General features: G+C 45.3%; 1 protein-coding gene across 2 annotated transcripts; it reads left to right on the forward strand.

Moving 5' to 3' along the window:
• Nucleotides 1-1,753: 1,753 nt before the first annotated feature.
• EIF4H (eukaryotic translation initiation factor 4H) lies at nt 1,754-21,929 on the forward strand. 2 transcript variants are annotated; one of them, XM_035139440.3, is made up of 7 exons: nt 1,754-1,886; nt 13,093-13,277; nt 13,870-13,934; nt 14,038-14,137; nt 16,755-16,823; nt 19,011-19,169; nt 19,880-21,929. In XM_035139440.3, the coding sequence occupies exons 1-7, from the start codon at nt 1,828-1,830 to the stop codon at nt 20,017-20,019; spliced, it is 777 nt and encodes a 258-aa protein (XP_034995331.2). In that variant the 5' UTR covers nt 1,754-1,827; the 3' UTR covers nt 20,020-21,929. The 2 variants fall into 2 exon arrangements, with proteins under 2 accessions (XP_034995331.2, XP_060124622.1); XM_060268639.2 differs by lacking the exon at nt 16,755-16,823.
• The last annotated feature ends 1,073 nt before the right edge of the window (nt 21,930-23,002 follow it).

Here is a 23,002-nt window from a genome sequence, read left to right on the forward strand (position 1 = left end):
AAGACAGGAGTGCCTGGCGTGCTATGGTCCATGGGGTCACAAAGAGTCGGACACGACTAAACGACTAAACAACAACAACATGATTAGTGATTCTTCTAGTTTAGCAGGTGTTTCCCTTCTCTGCCTGTTTGCTTTTAAATTATTTTATTTTATATATTTTGATTATTTCCCCATTGGTTTTAAAGAGAAACAAAACATCATGGAGTGGTGTTTACAAGAATACACAGTGACGCTGTGATCCTGTGCATGTCTGTTTAGAAGTCAGCCCCCTTGAATTCTATGGGCCTTCCTCCCAGAAGTTTAACCTAGGGATAATTCATGAAACAAATACCTTATTGTCTATTATCCTTCTTGTAATTATTAAGAACGTAAGACAAGCCCTGCTGGATTAAGCCAATGGCTCATCTAGTCATGTTGTGTAGTGGTTAGAGCATCTGACTAAGACCTGGGAGTCCAGGCTTAAAATCCCCACTGAGATATACGTGAGGGGAGGCAGTTGCTGCCTTTCAGCCAAACCTACCTCACAGGGTTGTTTTGAGGCTAAAATGACAAAGGAGGAAAACCAAATGCACTAGCCTGAGATCCTTGGAGACAAAGGTGGAAGATAGATAGATAGCACAGCACAGCATCCTGTGTATTGAACTCACAGCATTATGGAAGTGAGTTGGGGTCAACTTACACCCACCAGGAGCGGTGCTTCAATGTATGGCATCAGGAAGATTTTGGGCACCACATGGCAGGACAGAGCCTCAAACAAAGATGTGCTCTCCCAAGCCCACATTCCCAGCATGTTCACACTTCTGTCTCAGCAACATCTATGCTGGCTCAGTCATGTACAATGGAAGATGACAGGATTCCTATAGACATGCTCTAGGGGGAGCTGTCTTCAGGCATCCCTAGCAGACCAACTCGTTACAAACGAGACATAAAGACAGGCAACATCAACCCTGCCTGTCTGAATCCCTTGCAGCGCCTGGAAACAGTCAGGTTGTGTATGCGCACAGCAGTGACCCTAGGAGGACCGACTGCTGAGAGGAGCGCACAGAGAAGAAATGCCGCGGTGCACCACAACCGGACACCTTCCTCTGCCCCAGCTGCAACAAAACATGTCTCTCCCGTTTTTGGTCTCTACAGCCACAGCAGGCGCTATGACTCTCCAACGGTTTGGCTTTAGCCCCGAAGGCGCACTCTTCCATTGTCTCCCGAGAGAGGCAGATGCCCACATACGTTCATTGTGCCTTGCCCTCAGTGGCCAACCAGACTCCGGGGGGGGGGGGAGCTGCAAGCTGGACGTGAGGGCAGCGGCCCTCTGCCCTCCTGCGATTCCCAGCAGCTGGCATTCAGAGATATGATTATAAGCTGGGAATGCCACTGCTCCAAGGCTAGGATTTCATGCATGGGATGGCAAAGCACTTCTCTGCACCTCCCAGAAGGACAGAGAGGGAAGCTAGCTGCACTGCCGCCTCTATCTCTGCCTCCCACTTCTCACTTCAGGTAGCAGGAGGGAAGTTTTTAATCCTCCATCACCCCAATCCCCACACGCGGCTCTTCTGCCTGCTAGGGCTGGGTCATTTTGAAACCTCTCCTCCTCCCTCCTCTTCCCCCCCCCCAACACTTCACTTTCCAGTCAGGCACCGCCGGGGCAACCCCCGCTGCACGCAGGCGCAGAGCGCTCCTCGGCTGCAGGCAGCGCGACGGGCAGCCCCTGACCGAAGCCCGCTATATAAGCGGCGCGGGGGGTCCTGCGGCACTCGCTCGCGCTCGGGGGAGGCTGAGGCGGCGGCAGGAGCAGCGGTAGCAGCAGCAGCAAGAGTAGCAGCAGCAGCAATGGCGGATTTCGACGCTTATGACGACCGGGCCTACAGCAGCTTCGGCGGCGGCCGCGGGTGAGCGGGGAAGGGAAGCGGGGCCGGCCGGGGAGGCGAAGGGCGGCCTCGGGGCCCGTGCGAGGGGAGGAGCGAGGTGGCGGCGGCAGGAGGGCCCGTGCGCGGGGCGGCGAGCGCGTGTGTCGAGGGAGGAGAAGGAGCCTCCGGGCGGGGGAGGCGGGTCAGAGCGAGCGCGGGGTCCGGTAGGGCCGGAGGCGTAGTTTATGCGGTGGGGGGACGGATCGGGCCTGGAGCGTCTCTCACGCGGGTGCCAAGAAGGGGGCGGGGAAGACGGATCCGGGCTCTGGCGGAAGGGAAGTGGCTGCTGGCAGGGGGAGGTGGGTCAACACAAGGGGGATCGAGGTAGGTGTGAGCAAAGGTGTTCTGGGGGCGGGGGGATATTTGGGGCTCTGGTGGAAGTGGCGTCTGACAGGAAAGGGGGGCTGAAAAAAGAGGGAGACCTAGGAGGGCATAATTTATGGGGGGAATGAGCCAGGCCTGAGATGTCTCTTATGGGAATGGCTTTGATGGAAGGTAAGTGGTCTCCGATAAGGGAGGTGGGTCGAGGAAGATTTGAGCTTATGGGGAAAGGGTTCCAGCTTCTTTAGTCACTTAGTTGGGGTATCAAGAGGTGGGTGGTGCTGGGGGGGGGGGCTAGGAAGACTGATTTGGGCATTGATGGATGGTAAGCTGGCACTGACGGGAGGTTGGTTAAACACTGATGGTCTTAACCTTTAGAAATTTGTCTAATGTCCTGTAAAGCCATCCATGCCCATTGTTGTCCCTGCATTTTGTGGCAGTGCATCCCATAGTTTGTGCCATTCATTTTTATTTGATGAATAAATTTGAGAGAAACCTCTCCTTATCTACTTTTTCATCTCTGTCAAGTGGTCCATTCATTACTCTACTTTTTCTTCTAAACTACCCCTCCCTCATATTGTAACCTTTCCATGTAGTTCAATAAGGAGTTCATCCTATAGTCATAGCCCTGACTTGGGGCTCCATAATTGAGTTTGTTTTGTATTGAGTTTGTTCCCAAAGTCTGTGCTTATTTGTGGGCAAGGGGGTGGTAATTTGAAGGAAGGGGGAGCATATGAGTCATACCATAGGAAAGAATAATATGGAGGAATGAATGGAAGTTGGAGGAAAATGTTGTCTTCTTCTCCACACCCACCCAGCAACTTCTAGATGGGTAAGTATAGTATATGGGGAAGGGGGCATTAAAAAGTAACAGTTAGTTTGCCTGTTTATTTATTTTTGCTTCCTCTTTTTCCACATCTCATGACTGCATTCACACATAACATAAAACCATAACTGCAGGGCTTTCTTTGTGAGAGAATCTGGAGTTATTGACCAGTCCTATTACTCCAGTAAGAATCATGTGTGATCTCTTATCAGAGAGAAGCTGAGAGGTTTCTGTTTTTAATATTAGAGAGTATATTTGGGATATACTGCTTTGTAAACTGTTTAAAAGTGGTATAAATGAGGAAATTATGAAGCTTTATAGCTTGTGCATTTGAGAGCAGTTATCTCAGCCATTCTCATAACAACCCTGTAGGTTTATCATTATTATCTTCATATAGCAAATATGGAGTGGAGGGGGGAGGGAAGAGTCAGAGTGACTTGCCTGAATATGTTTTTGATTGAGGGGGAGAGGGAATGCCCAACGAAGTCTTCAGTACTGTATGTGAAATCATCTGGGTTATCTTGACAGGTTTCAGAAAATAGAAAGAACTAGCATAAAGAGGTGTCGTAAGAAAAAAGCTTTAGGGTCAGTCAAGAAGTGCTATGTGTGTTGTGCTCACAAACATATCTGTGGCTTTGGGAGGTGACCACACTGCTCCAGGGTTACTTACAGAGTAGCAATGGGGAGCTACTGTATGGTAAGTGTCCTGCAGGGTTTGATCCTGTCCCCCATTTGTTTTAACACCTGTATGATGCTGCAGGGAGAGGTCATTAGGAGATATGGAGCAAGATTTCATCAATATGCAGATGACACCCGACTCTTTTTCTCTGTTCCATCTGAAACAGGTGAGACAGAGTGTTGACTGGGCTGGTGGCAGTAATGGGCTGGATGTGGACCAGTAAGTGGAAAATGAATCCAGACAAGATGGAGGTGTGCTTTGGGTTCCTGAATCCAAGAACTAAATGGGGTTGCACTTCCTTGAAAGGCAGGTGGATAGCTTGGGATGGTGCTTAATACAGTTATGTTACCTGAGGTCCAAGTTGCTTCAGTGACTAGGTGTTTCTACTTCCTGGTTCACCAGCTACACCCATTCCTGGGTAGCCACATATACTAGCCATGAGACTATGGTCTACCTCAACTGCAGAAGCATTGTGTTTCTGAATACAAGTTCCTGGGCATCACAAGGGGGCAGAGTGCTGTTGTGCTCATGCCCAGCTTGCAGGCTTCTGACAAGTAGCTAGCTTTCCACTGTGAGAACTGGATACTGGATGAGATAGGCCATTGGCCTGACCCTTCAGGCTCATCTTACAGTCTGAAAAAAAAGGTCTGGCCATAGTAACTCATATTCTCATAACCTCCTGATAAGATTATTGTCCACATCGTCCATGTGGAGCTGCCATCACATGTTTCAGAGGCTGCAGCTTGTGCAGAATGCTTTGGCTAGGGGTACTGATGGGCGATGATGGCTACATCCATTTAACATTGGTCTTAAATACTCAGCAGTGGTTGCTAGTTTGCTTCAGAGTACAATTCAAGGTACTTACGTTGATGTATAAAGCCTTAAACTACCTGTGATGCAAATATTTGAAGATTGGCAGCCTGGCATGTGATTCTACTTTAGGATGAAATTGATAAGTTGACTAATAAGAGAGCTTTCTCTGGGTGCCTTCTCGTCTCTGGAATGCCCTTCCTTCTGAGGTGCATCTAGAGCAGTATTACTTTCGTTTCCGGAAGACATAGCTCTTTGTCCAGGCCTGCAGGAGGAGCCAGGGATAGTGATGAGTCACCTAGTTGTGAGTATTTTGTTTTAATGATTTTTAAAGTAATATTTGTGGTTTGTCCTCCCTAGGACCATTTGGCAAAGGGTGGATGATACTTTTCGCAAGTGAATGGAATCACTTTAAACATTTCCTATTCTTTTGCAGGCGGATGGGTTCTGCTAGGAGATGTGATTTGTTTTCTGGTCTGCATTCAATTTGACTGCGTATCTCTTTAGAAAAGCATGCATGCATCTCTTATGAAAATGGTTGTGGGTGTGAAACATACTGGATAGGATGGTTTACTAAGCTCCTCAGTTTGCCCCTTCTATTTCTTATGTCTTTCCAGGGTGGCCCTTTTTATTCTGTCTACCTTACAGTATGGTTTGTATGGGCTGCTGAGAATTTACTACCGGTATATGTAGTGCTGCTAATGTCAGTATTGTTTGACAGAATAACACGAGTAAGAAATAAAACAAAGCTATTCCTCAAGGAGCTGCCAAATCTAAATCTTGATAGTAGAGCAGAAGAAAGGAAGATTATGGATCGATCAATCAATAGAGGTTAAGCAGGAGTGGGAATGGATGGTATGAATCTAGGGGCCAGGGAAGGTAGATCCTTTGGATGTAAGGTAGAGCACAGAGTTCAGACGAAGTGGAATTAGTGGGGTAAGGATAAAAATGAGATTTGTTATTATTATTATTATTATTATTATTATTTATACCCTGCCCATCTGGCCGGGTTCCCCCAGCCACTCTGGGCGGCTTCCAACAAAATATTAAAATACAGAAATCCCTCAAACATTAAAAGCTTCCCTAAACAGGGCTGCCTTGAGATGCCTTTTAAAGGTCTGGTAATTGTTTTCTTTGACCTCTGGTGAGACGGCATTCCACAGGGTGGGTGCCACTACCGAGAAGACCCTCTGTCTGGTTCCCTGTAACTTGGCTTCTCGTAGCGAGGGATCCGCCAGAAGGCCCTCGGTGCTGGACCTCAGTGTCTGGGCAGAACGATGGGGGTGGAAATGCTTCTTCAGGTATACTGGACCAAGGCCGTTTAGGGCTTTAAAGGTCAACACCAACACTTCGAGTTGTGCTCGGAAACGTACTGGGAGCCAATGTAGGTCTTTCAGGACTGGTGTTATGTGGTCTCGGCGGCCGCTCCCAGTCACCAGTCTAGCTGCTGCATTCTGGGTTAGTTGTAGTTTTCGGGTCACCTTCAAAGGTAGCCCCACATAGAGCGCATTGCAGTAGTCCAAACGAGAGATAACTAGAGCATGCACCACTCTGGCGAGACAGTCCGCAGGCAGGTAGGGTCTCAGCCTGCTTACCAGATGGAGCTGATAAACAGCTGCCCTGGACACAGAATTGACCTGCGCCTCCATGGACAGCTGCGAGTTGAAATTGACTCCCAGGCTGCACACCTGGTCCTTCAAGGGCAAGGTTACCCCATTCAGGACCAGGGAGTCCTCCACACCTGCCCGCCTCCTGTCCCCCACAAACAGTACTTCTGTCTTGTCAGGATTCAATCTCAATTCTCAATCTCAATCTCATTGAAGGTGAAATAGAGGATGAAATACAGGGTTGTATCCTTTAGGGTATAAGGAGGTGGTTTAAGGCACTTAAACAGTTGTGAGGTGGAGCAAAGGAGAAGTTCATGGCTACTCATCCGGCTAGTTTTGAATCTAGTGGAGCAGAGACTAATGACCTTTTGGTCACTTGATGCCTCCCACAAAGGCCCCTGAGCAGTATTCTTGGGTGATACTTTTTGTATAGGAGGAATTGCATATGCCATGCACTGTATTCTCCACATTAACATGATCTGGGAGGTGTATGGAGGTGATCTGCTTTGCCACCTGGAGGTTCATTTCCCCAACATCTCTGCCAGGCATCTTGCTGACCTGATCACAGCTTGTACTTTTTGCGACAAGCCATAAGAACTCTGCATTCCTGGCCCTTTGCAGTGGCTAAGCATGAGAAACGAACAAGCAAAAGGCAGAGAAGAGTGACTAAAATCAAATAAGGGAGTAGGGCAATGAGGAGTGGCTGATGCTGCTTGTGTGTTGCCTATGGAAAGGGAAGTGAACATTTGGTACTTGGAGCTTAGGCTACTTTTCAGTTCGAGTTTATCAAACTGGGAATGAGCTGATTACAGTATGGGTGTAGTCTAAGATGGAAAACTCTTCAGTGTATGCCAGATTGCATCGGCACCAGCATTTGTTCACTAGCATTCTTATTTAAAGGCTCCTGAAAGCAGTAGGTAGGCATAATACCTTGGAAATTAGTTGAGTTGTTTACTGCTGCCTTTTGCAGAAATGCTGACTGCTGTGGCTGTATTAGCCTCAGTGCAATTAATTTCAGTAATTAAATAATCTAAGTTAAACTTTTGAGCACAGCTGGGACATAAGCCTGAAAAAGTTTGTTCAACTTTATTGTACTGTATTGGTAATTTCCTAGTTCCTCAATTTGCAATTTCAAGTGCTATCAAACTGCAGTGAAACAACCTAATTCTAAAAATTCAGTTGCAGCCATTCTATAACTATATGTTGAAGTTATTGCCCCCATTTCTGGACTGGAAATTAGATTTTGTTCTGCAGCAAAAATATTTTTGATTCCGTTCTGGCAGAAAGTGCACTGATGCATTGCAGCGCACCTTGAGCTCTTGTCACACAGGGATGTCTAGAGAAGTTTAGCCTGGAGAAGAGAAGGTTAAGGGGTGATATGATAGCCATGTTCAAATATATAAAAGGATGTCATATAGAGGAGGGAGAAAGGTTGTTTTCTGCTGCTCCAGAGAAGCGGACACGGAGCAATGGATTCAAGCTACAAGAAAGAAGCTTCCACCTAAACATTAGGAAGAACTTCCTGACAGTAAGAGCTATTCGTCAGTGGAATTTGCTACCAAGGAGTGTGGTGGAGTCTCCTTCTTTGGAGGTCTTTAAGCAGAGGCTTGACAGGCATATGTCAAGAATGCTTTGATGGTGTTTCCTGCTTGGCAGGGGGCTGGACTGGATGGCCCTTGTGGTCTCTTCCAATTCTATGATTCTATGAAGTGCCTGCTCCCATTCCAACTGGTCTCTGGGTTTCCTGCCACCAGATGTGACAACAGGAGGATATGTCAGTCCTGTTCGTTCAATTCCCCCTAAAGTAGTTTCATTTGTGCTGAGGTTACAATCATTTATCAAGACAAGACTCTCTTCTCTTTTCAGGCCGTTCGTATGTTAGATTTTTACATTACTTTGTATTCTATTGTTTCATTGTGGTTTTAACAATAGTCTGCTTTTATTTTAGTTTTATGTGATTGTAAACTGTAATAAATTGTTGGCTGCAGCTGATGAGAACTGTAATGCAAAATATGTGGAGGGTCACAGGTTAGTTGGCAGAGACTACGTATACTTTTTTATGGGTGTTATGCACATCTGTTGAACCTAGTATTGTATCTCAGCTTTAAAAGGTGCCTCACCATTGAAAGGAGGTGGTGTTTTCCTATTAGAGAGCCAGTCAGAGTGGTACGACTTTACCTCTTCTTTCCTCACTCTTTATTAATGGCATTGACTTCATAGCTGGCAGCTGTGCTTGTTCTAATGAATATTAGGCCGGTGCCAGGAGTGAAATTGAGGCCGTTTGCATGAAGACTGCCCCTCAAGAAGACTTGATCCAGGGCTAGTGATTCATCCAGGCTAGGGCAGACCCTATGGGAGTGAGAGGGAGTTGAGAACTCTCGTTATATCTAGGGAAGAAGCATGAATCTTCCACAATCACCACATGCTCTTGTGCTGCAAGGGTGATAGCATTATGTTAGTTATTAGTTTCTTTTTTTTTCAAATAGTTTTTATTCAATTTTTCCAATTAACAACAAAACAAAATAAAAAAAATCAATCTTTTATACAATACATCTTATGTTCCCCTCTTTCACCTTGCTCTGCCGAGCTGTGACTTCCCTCCCTCCCTTCATGCGGATTTCTTATTAACTCCTTTTTTGCAGTTCCTTACTGTCTTTTTTCAGTCAATTCGTAGGATTTATTTCAATCCTGCAAGTGTTTTTAAACTTCTACAGTTTTTCTCCATATAGTCCACATATTTACTCCAGTCTTTTTGGAACCTTGTCTCTCCTTGGTCTCGGATTTTGCAAGTCAATCTAGCTAATTCAGCATAGTCTATCATTTTCATCTGCCACTCTTCAATTGTTGGTAGTTCCTGAAGTTTCCATTTTTGGGCTAACAATGTCCTAGCCGCGGTTGTCGCATACATAAACAATACTTGATCTTCTTTCCTAATCTCTCCTCCCATAATCCCTAACAAAAATGCCTCCGGTTTTTGGGGGAAAGTATATTTAAAAATCTTTTTCAATTCATTATATAACATCTCCCAAAATCTTTTAACTTTGTCGCATGTCCACCACATATGATAAAATTCCCCATCCTTCTCTTTACATTTCCAGCATGCTTTACCATTATGTTAGTTATTAGTTTCTTGGGATTCTGCAGTAATATGGACTTTAGAAAAGTTGTATCTTGAAATAAGTATGTTGCCTGCATGTAGGCAGCTGGTGAATTTTTGACAAGGAAATTGAATTCTCTTCAGAAAGCTATACAGAAGCATTTAAAGCTGTGGTTTTTAAAAAATGTAGATTGTGTTTAGGGCACATCATGTCTACATGCATCATTCTTAACATCCTTTCCTGCAGAGTATATCAGATAATTTGCTCTTTACCTCATTCCCATTTCATTCATAGTCTCTGTCTTGATGATATAGCAATTTTCACCCCTGGCTAACCAACTTCATAAATTTAGATGACTACAGATTGTCATTAGGAAACATGATGGGATAGGTGTGTCACTGGGAGTATCTTGGAGGGAGTCTTCATCCAGGGCTCATGGTGCTGAGGTTGGTTTGCCAGTCAACTGGGTTGAGTAAATGTTCTTAAAGTGTGTCCAATGTGACATCTTTATGAGTGTCCTTATGAAAGCACATGAATTGGTCATGGTTGGCTCATAAGACTGAGTCACCCTTCCAGAAAACAGTTCATCATCTCTTCATAGGACTGGTGGCGACATGCTCCATCAGTCTGTTGCCTCTGTTAGTTGTGAAAAATTCTACCAAGCCCAACCTATTTATAGCTGGTTGATGTGGAAAGGAAGACACAAAGCAAAACCAACTCAATACTTATTTGGACGGGCCAGTTTCCCTAAGCTCTTTGTGGTCGAACTCCATAAGGCAAATATAGTTTGTCACCCATTGATAAACGTAGTGGACATATCCATGAGACTATACTGCTGGCATTGCTGTTATACGTAAGGTATCCATGATGTGAGTTTTAATGCACAGTTGGGTGCAGGTAGAGTAGATCTTTGCACATGTTCTAGCACTGAACCAACTGGTTTCTTTTTTTCTTTTTCTTCTTGTAAGAAAAACTGAGTAGGTTATGGTGACTGCTTCTATTTAAGAAGTAGATTTAGGAGATAGACTATACTGTATCAAATGCTTATCAGCCCTATCAACAGCACCACACTCAGAACTACACACTTACCCTGTCCTAGCTTTCAGTATCTTCTTTTCTTTTTCAACATGTATTTAAGTTTAGGAAAGGTCTTACCTCAGTTTAGACTATCAATTTAGTTAACCCTAGTTGGAAGGCATCTTTTTAGGTTTTCTAATATCATTACTTGGATATTTACCCAGGCAGATCTGCACCTTTTCTGCATTGCTTTTCATGTTTAAAAAGGCAAAGAGCTCCAGGTATACAGTATTTGCAATTGGCCAGTTGACACCTGTGGCTTCTTTCTATGCATACGAAGCATGTTGATCAGGTGAAAAGAAGGCAACTGGGATGTATTCCAATACATGCTTTGGCTGTGGAATAGTTTTCTTCCCATAAGGACTGCAGAAAGATTGTCTTGGGAAGGCCATTGGCAAGTAGGTGCCCTCCTTGCTTGTCAGAACATTCAAAAATAGAGGTAGGCAGGTCTACGATGCTTTGTTACTAAACCTCTCAGGTCCACCAATTACAACTGGAGCCTGGGCTCGCTTACTTTCTCCTTTCTTCAACCCTCTTCCCTTTCCCCTTTTATTTCATGCATTGTAGATTGTACGACTACTGTAGCCAGGGATTGTCAATCTGGGAGCCTTTTCAGCTAAAGAGGAGGATTAAAATGTTCTAAATAAATACACAAGTACCAGTCCACATCTGAGTCACTAGAGATAGGATTCCAATACAGCTTTAAAATTGGCTAGAAGAGCTACAAAGATGTACAGTGGTACCTCGGTTTATGAACGCATTTGGCTCCGGAGGTCTGTTCATAAACTGAAGCGAACTTTCCCATTGAAAGTAATGGAAAGTGGATTAATCTGTTCCAGACGGTCCGCGGAGTACTTAAACTGAAGCGTTCATAAACTGAAGCGAACTTTCCCATTGAAAGTAATGGAAAGGGGATTAATCCGTTCCAGACAGGTCCGCGGAGTACTCAACCTGAAGCGTACTTAACCCGAAGCATGGGTGTAATTGGTTCCGGAAGTCTGTTCATAAACTGAAGCGTTCATAAACTGAAGCAAACTTTCCCATTGAAAGTAATGGAAAGTGGATTAATCCGTTCCAGACAGGTCCGCGGAGTACTCAACCTGAAGCGTACTTAACCCGAAGCATGGGTGTAATTGGTTCCGGAAGTCTGTTCATAAACTGAAGCCTTCATAAACTGAAGCAAACTTTCCCATTGAAAGTAATGGAAAGTGAATTAATCCGTTCCAGATGGGTCGATGGCGTTCGTAAACCGAAAATTCATAAACCGAGGTGTTCGTAAACCGAGGTTCCACTGTAGTCAATAGGGCTGGGCTGTATACAGTGGTACCTCGGTTTAAGTACACAATTGGTTCCGGAAGTCTGTACTTAACCTGAATCGTACTTAACCTGAAGCGAACTTTCCCATTGAAAGTAATGGAAAGTGGGTTAATCCGTTCCAGACGGGTCCACGGAGTATTCAACCTGAAGCGTACTTAACCCAAAGTATGAGTGTAATTGGTTCTGGAAGTCCGTACTTAACCTAAAGCGTACCTAACCTGAAGTGAGCTTTCCCATTGAAAGTAATGGAAAGTGGATTAATCCATTCCAGACAGGTCCGCGGAGCACTTAAACTGAAAGTACTCAAACCGAAGCGTACTTAAACCGAGGTATGACTGTATAGCCCAAAACAGTTTTGAAGTTCATATCATGATACCAGTTTCATAATTTTTGACCTGTCAATACATCATAAATAATGATAAATATGTTTGTGCTATGCAAAAAAAAATCACAATGTAGGAAAAACCATGAAGCCAGCCAATGACTCTACACAGCTCCATCCTTATTGTACACATTGTGATAGATCCTGATGTGTAGCTGGTGATATACCACGGTGTTGAAAACCAGATATTGCCTAGTCCTAGAAAGCCTACCAGTTAATATTGGCTTAAATAGGCTTGGAGATTATCAGCACAAGGCTAGCCATATCAGCAAAGTGTTCTGTCCTCGCTCTTCTTAAACTGTTGGCAGTCCCAAATTGTAGCTGCAGCTCATCTAGAGGTCTTGTCAGTACTTCCTGATCTACCTCCTGCCTGTCAACATCTTCCATCATGGACACCAAATGACAGCCAGCTGGTTAGAGCCACCTTGCTGTTCCAGATGCCTTTCAGGATGATGGGGTTGGTTTTATGCACTCCCAATTCAGTCAAGTTAACAAATTGAACACTGTGTATATATGAATTAATTTTGTATCTAAAGCAAGTTGTGCTTGGGTTTCTACTCATGCTCATTAAACCCTCCTGCCTGTACCAAGTGTCCTGCACTGAAAGGTTGGGGAAAGTTGCCCCCTTCAGATCTTTGAACCACATTGAGTAGATGTGCATGAGATCGGGCAGCACAGTGATTGAACTTGGCATGGCTGACTGCTGTTCTTCATACTTGGGGAGCTGCACATAACTGCCTTTGTTAGCAGGCATCTGTTGTTGGGGCCACACTGTGTGGCTAATTAATAGCAAGATTTTAGTTAAAGCATATACCCAATTAATACAAAATCTCTACTTTCTGTGCCCCTGTGCCTGTTAGCACCCTCCTTTCTCTCTACTGGCTAAATTTGAATTGTCAACTCCTGGAGGAGAGGATATATCATCCTTTTTTTTATATTACACAGCTAGTATAACTGAGATACAGCTCTACTGTAACATCTCTTCCCTGCCTTCCCCTCATGGACCATCCTTGCTGCTCCCTGATCCCAGGAGCACTCTGGCCTAGGTTCTAATTCTGTGCTTGTCGACAGATCTCGTAGCAGTGCTGGTGTTGGCTCACGCAGACAGAAAGAGCTTCCAACAGAGCCCCCCTTCACAGCGTACGTTGGCAACCTCCCCTTCAACACAGTCCAAGGAGACATCGATGCCATCTTCAAAGATCTCAGTGTAAGGAGTGTGCGATTAGTCAGAGACAAAGAGACAGATAAATTTAAAGGTAGGTGCTTCCATCTCTCTCCTTCATAACCAAGTTTGAGGTAGAGAGGCAGCTGATTAGTGGTGAGAGATACCAGGTTTTAAGGTGCACATGCCATCTTAAGTAGCTTTCAGTCATACCCTGCTAATCAAGAACTACCTGAAGATGATGGGGATTGAAACTGGGACCTTCTCCCTGCATAGCATGTGCTGTACCATTTAGCTTTCATAGTCTGCTTACAGTCATAGAGAGAACAGGCAGTCTGGTGGTCACTCAGCTTAACTTCTCTGAAGACTTTTGCTTTGGGGGAGTTTTGTGTGGGAGCACATTGTCCTTCAGGTTTGCTTACATGTTCTCTCTTCCCCCATCTCTCAAATCTCCTTATTCTGTTTGCAGAAGTGAGGGAAGAGGTTGGGGAACAGGATGGAAATCAGTGGTACCTCAAAGAGACAGATCAGCTCATAAACCTCTGTTTGCCCCAATATCCTAGTTTAACTTCCTTGCCTCAACATACTAACAGCCCACTTGTGTACACTATCTGGGTTCGCAACTTTCCAGATACTGAGATGAAAGTTGGCTTCTGTTTCGTTTTTAATCTCTTTTTGTCTTACAGGATTTTGTTACGTAGAATTTGATGAGGTTGAATCACTTAAAGAAGCTCTGACATACGATGGAGCAGTAAGCTTACCGTTTTTATAAAATAGTATTTGAGGATTGATAGCTGCCCTTGCTAGAATGACTGGTGGTAAGATTTTTCCTCCTCTTCTTCTGCGTCCAACAGCTTTGGGGGGACCGGTCACTCCGAGTGGACATTGCCGAAGGCAGGAAACAAGACAAAGGTGGCTTCGGTTTCAAAAAAGGTGGCGGCCCAGAGGACAGAGGTGATGTTTAAATAGCTGCTCTTTAATATATGGCAAATTGGAATGACTGCATTAGTGCCGCCTTAAACTAGCATGTGTGTACAGTATGTATAATAATAAGCTTTTAGTTTAGTTACCTGCCACTTTTCAACAGTAAACTGTGCCCAAAATTGCTCACAATAAGTTAGTATTATATAAAGGTTAGTATTATTAAAAGACATACCATTTGGGGGGAAACTATCTGTATTAAACATCAATAAATTCAAAGACAAGAAACACCACAGTTAAATACATATGGGAAAAATTAGTCTTAATGGTGGAATAATCTAGAGTTAGTGATAATGTATTATTGGAGTGGTATAATCTAGACTTCATGCACCGCAAGTTCAGAGCTAAATGAAAACAAACAGGCCAGTAAATAAATCGAGAAGCTAATCAATTTCTAGTCTTGCTGCACTCCAGGAGGCCACAGCAGTTCAGAAGAGGTGGGCAGCCTAGATCGGGGTAGGCAGTAGGTAGTTTGTGATCTAGATATTTGGGTGATTGGTGGTGCATTGGCAAGGATTTCTGACTACTACCGGTAGTTGTTTAACAATAGCAACAAACAAAATGACATACCTAAATTAGATTGCTGAAATCAAGAAATACTGTATTGGAATATAAATATAAAGCATTTTTTTTAAAAAAAACACACACACACACACAGTGTACTGTCTAAAAAGCAAACAATATTTAACAAGAAATTGATTTATGTGTGGAAGGGCTGAGTTCAGTTCAGTTCCTGAGCTCAGAACAAATTCATGCTCGGCACTTGCACAGAGGTGCCCTGTTCTTTCATTCTAAGGGTATGTCTTTTGCACCTGGCTCCAGCTGACAGGGTTCCAGTAAAACACAAATTAGATCCTGCAAGCTTGAATATTGCCCTCTGCTGGGCTGGGTGGTTCACAGTTGGTTCGAGGAGTGTTTGGTGGCAGGCAGCAAAAGGGAGTGGCAGTGGTGGCAAGTCCTCTTCTCCAACCTCTCTGGTGCTCTGGCTGCTAGCCAGGTCTTGTTGCGCACCAAGTGGCCATATCGTGTGCTAGCAAATGCCTGCTTGGGAGACTTCAAGCATTTTTGGATGACTATTCCAAGTATGAGAATCTCATAAGTAGGCACAGAGCCAGGCAGGTGAGTAGCTTTATCTCCTTAAAGGCTGGCATGGGAGGAACCTCAAGGAAGCAAACTGAAGGAGAGTGACTCGGGGTAGGAGCTACCTAGGCTCAATTATAATCTGAGGAGCTGCAAGCAGTGACTTTTCAAGGTGTGGTAGTCACGAAAGCAGTTTTGACTGAACTGTGGCTGGAGATTTGGGTCTCCCTGCCTGTTCCTGTACATCATCAGTGCGGAGCACATGAGAAATTGAATTGGAGGGAATATTCTTGCTTTCTTGGCTAACTGGAGGGCAGGGAGAATAAATAGTTTGCCTCAACCTGCCCTTTTTTTCCATTTTGCTTGAAAACAAATGTTTCCTAATATACTGCCACTCCGCAAACATGGGAGGTGACTGCCATGTACTGCTTAGCTCTGATGGTAGGTAGATGCTCAGAAAAGGCTTAGTGTAGACTGGTATGCCAGCCTTTGAAGACATGAGTTCCCCCAACTATGTTTGAGTTGAGTTTCCACCAACTAAAGTTAAGTATGGTGTTTAAAACTACGTGGGAAAACAAGATTGGCATGGTGTATCTTGAGGCGCTAAAGTAGCAGTGAGCCGTTAACTCACAACCTCTTAATGATTTAATTGGCGTCTTCAAAACCATGCATCTTACTGCTCTGAGTAATGCTGGACTGTTTTAATGCTCCTGCCTCTTTTGTTCTAAAGAGCTCCAGGTTCACACAGACAGATCTGAGCAGCTGTATGTGTTTTGCTAGGCAGAAAAGTATCCGGAGCAGAAAGGTATTTCAAAGGCTGGGCTATTTCATGGTGTATTGCTCTCTAAAACAAAAGGAGGCCGCAGCTTGAGCTCACAAGTGTTCATCTACTATTTTAATAATACCATACAGTTTGAGCTGTTGGATCCAAAAGGAAACAAACTTTTTTCTTGTATAACTAACATCAAGAACCTTGAACTCGCTAATGCTCTACTTCATAGCCTGGGCAACTGCATGTGTCACAAGGTTGAGTGCTCCCAGATAGAGGAGCAGCCGTTGAGACAGTTTGTGTAGATGTTGTTGCAGAAAATGTGCTATCTTCCTAACCTTAGCAAGGCCCCCTCTGCCTCTTTGTGTAGTTTTGTGATGTAAGTGGTTTAAGCGCATCTCAGCTCAGGGAAATATGGAAAAGCTGTCTTTGAACCTTTGCGTTTTCTGAAGATGCTGGGACTTCACAGGTCTCTTCGTTGCAACCTTCCTGCCCAGGCCTGGATGGATGAGCTCCCTTCTTTGAGAGCTAAGTGCAGTGTCCTTTCCTGGGTTTCCATGTGCCAACCACACCTCTGATCTAGACACATTCTCCTGCAGAGTACAATTGCCCAATGTTTGTGAATGTGAGGATTGCACCGGGCTGAGAGAGCATTGGGATTTCCGCCCGCTGGCAGTGGAGCCTTTTAGACCTTCCCCCCTTCCCCATTGACCCCTGCTTGCAATGTGGCTTTCTTTTTAGGCATGGGCGGAGGAGGTCCGCGGGAAGCACGAGGAGGTGGATGGGATTCCAGAGATGACTTCAGTTCTGGTAGCAGTATTTCTCCTTTTTCATTTTCCTGATTCCTCCTCGTCCCCTACCCCCACCAAAAAATGTTTTTTATTTCCACTTCCTTTTTGCCTTCCTCTGTCAGATATGCCTGTGACCACAGATCATCCTATGGCAGTCTCGTTGGCCACTAAGGCAGAAGCCCAAAACTTGTATCTGGATGTTTCTTAATTTTTGAAGACCGTGGCAAAGGTTGCAAGTCGTCTGTGTTCTGTTTTGATTGAAGGATTTCAATGTCTAGTCATAGTTTGGGGTGGGGTGGGGAAAGTTGAAAGTCTTCGAATATTTGTGTTGGATCTTTTTGACAAATGTAAGTACCCTTCCTTGTAACCTGAATTGCTTTCAGAAGACATGGCTTGGATTGTGCAGTTCTGAGTAACACTGTCTTAGCATCAGCTGGGACTCTGCTTCCATCTGTCTGTCTCTTTTTGGTGCACTCAACACTTCTGGATCCTGTAATGAAAGCATCAGGCCCACTGGGTGAGAAGTAGATGAGGGATAGGCCCAGGTAGCTTATTTCCCTCCCTCCCTGCTTCTTGAAAGCTTACTAACTTGCCTTTCAGCTGAACATGCTGGATTACTTCTTTCCTCTTGCAACATGGGCAGAGAGGCGGCATAAATATATGCTCTGGCTGTAGGACTAAGTTGGCTCCATAAGCCAGGCAGACCAGCTCAAAGCGGGGCGTGTAGCCTTATATAGCTCTTTACTTTTATTCCTGTTTATTGCTACATAGCACAAAACTTGTGTGTGTACAATCCAACCTCCCACAGCTTCCTTAATGAGGGTTATTCCTGTTCAACAGATGAGAATCTGGGAGTATAAACCAAATGCTTGTGGCTTACGCATTGTGTTCATGGCAGATGGTTGTACTTGAAATTCTTAGTTGCAGAAGATGATGCTGGAGGCATCCCATAGTGGACGGACATTGTAAGGTCATCTTATCCTCAAGTAGTTCATTCTTCCCTCTCCTGTCCTGCTCCTGATGCACTTAGACTGCCTTTTCCTTGTATTTGATCATGTTTCAAATTTTCAAACTTAACTCTGTAAGTCTAGTAGTAGCATTTATTTATTAGTACAGTAGTAGTATTTCAGTTTATTGCATGTACTGCCCTTTAACAGAAGATCCCAGGTCAGTGTACGAGATTAAAAACACATTACAGAACGTCAATGATAAAAATAATAAAAAGCTAACTGAAAGACAGCCAAATACTAAAGTAGTCATTATAATTACAGTCCATGCATTTTTCTCTATTCAGAAATTTGGGGGTTCTTCCGGCATCCTTGTATAGGTATGCATATGTCAGTCGGTGCAGATTATCCTCCCACCTTATTTTTGAGACTACTTGCAGTAGGGATGGGTTGCCTGTTGGTCGTAAGAAACCTCTTGGCAAAAATGCATGTATGCATCTTGGTTTTAGCAGCAAGGATTGCCGTCTTTCCAAAGCAACCACTCTTGCTTCAGTGCACTTGACACTCTCCAAAAGGAAGAAATCGTATGGGATCATGATTTCAAGCTGCAGCAATTTTACATTTGTATTGCAGTCTGCAGGTGTGAACCTTTTCTCTCTTTTTCTTTGATCCCCCTCATAATATCAACAAAAATTTATATTTTTTTTATATAAAAAACAACAACCCCAAAACCCCTTCCTTCCTTTTGCAAGGAAATCTAAGGCAGCAACCCAATCAAACTAAGAGAATGAAATAAGCACTTAAGAGTAAAATCAAGAGCGCCAAGTTTTTACACCAAGAGAAAGAGCCAAGGCATAGCATCGGCGCCAGGCAGTCCTCAAAAACTCTCTGGAAAAGCCATGCCTTTACCTCTCAACGAACCGGGGGCAGCGTTAGGGCCCATACATGTCCCCACTGTTGGAGGAGCTTTTCATTTTCTGTAGCTAGTTGTATGAAATGGCAGAGTGCCTCTTCTCTTCCTGTTTCGTGGCCGTCATCTCCTAGCCCAGTCTCTCCAGTGCATCCTGCTTAACTAAAACCACTCCTGTCTTTTGGCAAGCCACTCATGCCAAGCTGGTCCTTTGGTCGCCACTTTTCCGCAAAGATGCTCCCGCAGGTTGGATGAAGCCGCTGGTGGGTTTGCCTCTGTTGGAGAAACAAGGCTGTCGCTTCGGGCACGTCCAAAGAGCTGGCACTTACTGCCACGTCTCTCCCGACAGGTTTCAGAGATGACGACTTCCTGGGAGGCCGGGGAGGCCGGACCCGTCCCGGGGATCGGCGAGGAGGAGCAGCCGGCCCACCCATGGGAGGCACCGGTCGTTTCAGGGATGGGCCTCCAGTGCGTGGCGCTGCCATGGATTTCAGAGAGCCAACTGAAGGTGGGCAGCCTTTGCTTTCTCCTGCATTTTGGCCCAGCTGAATTGCTGCTGTCCACCGCTTTGGGCCTGCAGCATTCAGTGGCGTCATCTGGGGGGTCGAACTTCAGTTGCGGCGACAGACGGCACTGTGATACACCTTGATTTTGAAATGCTTTTTGGTTTCATTCATTTCAACATGACTTGGACTTGCGAGTATGAGGCATTCCAGAGTAGCAGGCCATAACTGTCTGCTATAACAGATACACATGGAGAGTCACTGGCATGAGGTTGGGGGCGGGGGGCTAGAGTCCATGTAAAATAGATCACACACTTGCAAGAATAGTGAGCAGAGGATTGTGCCAGTGTCAAAGAGATGAACATGATAGGGGATATAAGGCCAAGAATGGCTTTGCATTTTTTGCTCTGAATTCATCTGCCTTCTTGAGGACTTCTTCTGTTACCTTCATGCATTTGAAGTGGGCTCTAGCCTTATACCAAATATAGGACCCTGCAGTCCTCCAGGTCTTGTCGGACTACTATTGTCCCTGACCATTGGGCATGCTGGCTGGGGCTGATGGGAGTTGGGCGTTCAGCACCCGGAGGCGCACTTGCTTCCTGTCCTTGATCAATCTGTCACAGGTGCCCTACGATCCTTTGTGGGGCGGGGTGTACATTGGCTCACGGGACCCCCCTGAGCTGCGTCTCGAGCAGAAATGTTTCTTCTCTTCCAGAGGAAAGAGCCCAGCGGCCCAGACTCCAGCTCAAGCCCCGGACGGTTGCCACTCCTCTCAATCAAGTAGCCAACCCCAATTCTGCCATCTTTGGTGGAGCCAAGCCGAGGGAGGAAATAGTAAAGGAAGAGCAAGAATGAGCTTGAGGGGTTGATGAAATGGGAGGGGGCGGGCGGGAGAACGGGGTTGAGGGGGTGGGGTGGGGGTGGGAGACAAAACGCAAGACAGCCCAGAGTGTCTAACTGTGCTCGGAACATTAACCCTGCAACCACCATTCCTACCATCTGACACCTGTCCTCCTTGAAACAGAAAAGGAAAAACAAAACAAAACAAACCAGAGCTTGCGAATGCATGTCAGCTGTTAACAAGTGGTTTTTAGTACGTTCTTGGCTTTGCTGTATCTAGTGCCTGCATTGTCTTAAGTTTCTCCCTTCCCCTCCCCCTCGCAAGCCATTCCCCCCCCAAACCCAGCACACGGCTTCTGGCCAATAAAGCGCTGGACTTCTCTCCCCCGGGGTGCTGCTGTCACCTTTTCTTCCTCTCTGGCTCTTTCCACTTCCGAGACACGTGGCTTAGGGTCCAGTCCTGCTGCTCCACGTCGTTCCCTTCTGCCTTCCACGGTGCTTCTCTACCTCCACTGCATGCTTACCACCGACACCTCGTGGCCCCTCAGCTCAGAGGAGTCCCGGCCAAGCGGAAGACGTCTCGAGCTCTAGAATACAGCCCCTGTAGAATTAGCTCATGCAACACAACGTTAAATAGGATTGCCACCCATTAGCCCTTAGGCACTTTGGAATAAGATATATATATATATATACTGTATAAAATCAGTTCCACCCCTCCCCTTCCCGGCAGTGCCGCCAGCACTTTGCAGACCCCTGCTTGGGGCCGAGTTGCGTGTCAGCAGCCAAATCTAGACAGGGGCCCCTGCTCTGCTGCTTCCTTGACTTGGCCTGCCGAGTTCTCCCTGGCCCTCAAAGCTCGTGCCTACTGTAGCACCCAAGGACTGTCTTCTTCCAGCATTTTCTTGCATTTTCTTTTTACATATTTGCTATCCACTTTTTAACTAGTTTCTGAAACCAATAAAGTTTACTTTTCTTCCTTCCTTCCTTCCTTCCTTCCTTCCTTCCTTCCTTCGGCTCTGTTTCGAAGGAAACGTCTCTTGACTCTGCCCCTCCAGCATTCAGCTCGTCTCTTGGGCTGCCGTGCAGAACTGAGCTTTGCTTTCATGCTTCGCCTCTCAAACGGAGACGGGAGGGGGTGGCGCTCTCTTTGGATTGCAGAACCCCAGTGTCTTTGTGTGCCGCTAAAGGCACAGGTGATTGGAAGCCCCTGTCTCTCCATACCGGAAGGATTCTGCTTGAAAAGGTTTGATGGTGCACTTAACTTAAAAGAGGGAGCAAAATACTGAGCCGTTGGGTGACCAAGAAGGGAGCCGTTTCTCGCTCGCAGGTTATTGCTTTCAGTGTGAGGTCTGGTCAAGGTATGAACACCTGCAGTGCCTGACGTGGATGCTTAGGGTATCCGGTTGTAGCTTCGGAACAGGTAGAATTGAAAGCACCAGATGTGTGATTCTTTCTCTCCCCTTAAAAAAAAAAAGACATGTCCATTGTGTAAAAACAGGTTTCAATTTGTATAGGCAAATGTTCCAAGGGCTAGCCTCCCCTTGGGTATCATAGTATAAATGTCTCTTCCTGCCCCTGTCTTTCAGTCCACTTCTAAGAATAAGAACCATTTGTCTAACACTACTTTTCTTTCGAGACATGCAATTTTTTTTGTGTGTGTATGTGTGTGTGGTTGTGTTCCAATCGAATTCCATCCAGTAGCCGCTCTTCCATTCAAAATGTGGAAGACCCGAGATTTTAAGAGCAAAGGCAAAGAAAAAAAGAGGATGCCCATGCAAAACTCACCTGGTAGTCAATCTGTTTGACTTTTAAACGTGTAAAGACAAGTTTCCAAACACTCAACACATTCTGCTTCATGACAAAGTAAATTTATGGATATGGTATTTTGTGAATGATCTTTTAAATAAAGAAAACATTAAGTAATATTTAAGACTGGTCTGTGTTGAAGTCTCTTCACCATCTGGGCAGAGAAGAGTTGTCGGGGATATCAGATTTGTTCAAGGGGCAACAGTTTATAGAATGGAAAACCAAAGGAAGTTCTGCAGACATGTTTTGGTAGATTTTCTTGCAAAAATAAAAATGTCTATCCTAATTACATTCCCCCCCAAAAAACAATCCTGCTTAAGAGGTGTTGAATAAGGCATTGTAGAAGGAACCAATGATACAGAGCTTGGAAAATTGACAAATGGGGACCTAAAATGAAATGTTAGCAATGTGGAGTTGAGTGCCTGTGTGCTAGCTCTCCTCTTTCTGGGATGCTCCATTCCCTTCCCTCATCCCCCTTCCCTCCTCGCTGCCAGCAAAGAGTTGATCAGCATTCCATGGTCACTGAGCATGCTCAGCCTTCACTGGGTACAGGTTCTATCTAAAAAAATAAAATAAATTCTACAAAACAATGGGGCTCCCCTAGGCCTACTGTTGCATGGATGGTGCAGTTTTGGCTACAAAAGCTTTGCCGCTTAAGCGGAAAAGTGTTTATTGATTTCAATAGTGAAGCCTGTTCAGAAGTAAAATTCTTGGGATTCTGCTGCAACACCAGTCTGTTGCTGCTATTTGCAGCCCGGAGAAGGCAGGAAGGGAAAGTTCCTAATTATTTGTGGGTGCTGAATTCTTTGCCAAAAGATTGCCAGCCGCATCCCGGGGCTCTGTCCCTTCTGCTGAAAGAGCGAGGAGGGTTGGCTGCTTTACTCCTGTCCATACAGAGGAGCCACAAGCCAATGTTGTTTTCTGTATGGACATATGCACATTTTTCAGAATGTGTTGGTACCTCTGAGGGGTTTCCTCCCATTTCAAATACCAGCTTCAAAGGAGGGTTTCCCCTCCAGATCACAAGAGGAGGAAAGAGTAGCTGTTCCCTTCCGTGTGTCCATTCAGAACCCAGCTCTTCTCTTTGCCTCTCTTCCCAGCACTCCCCCCCAAACGGGATGCTATTAGCATTCCAACACGTTCCTTTTCAAAACGCATTGGATGTCATCTCTGATTTGGCCCTTAGGTGGCA

The sequence above is a fragment of the Zootoca vivipara genome, chromosome 14 (assembly GCF_965207765.1).
Source record: "Zootoca vivipara chromosome 14, rZooViv2.hap1.1, whole genome shotgun sequence".
Classification (NCBI taxonomy): domain Eukaryota; kingdom Metazoa; phylum Chordata; class Lepidosauria; order Squamata; family Lacertidae; genus Zootoca; species Zootoca vivipara.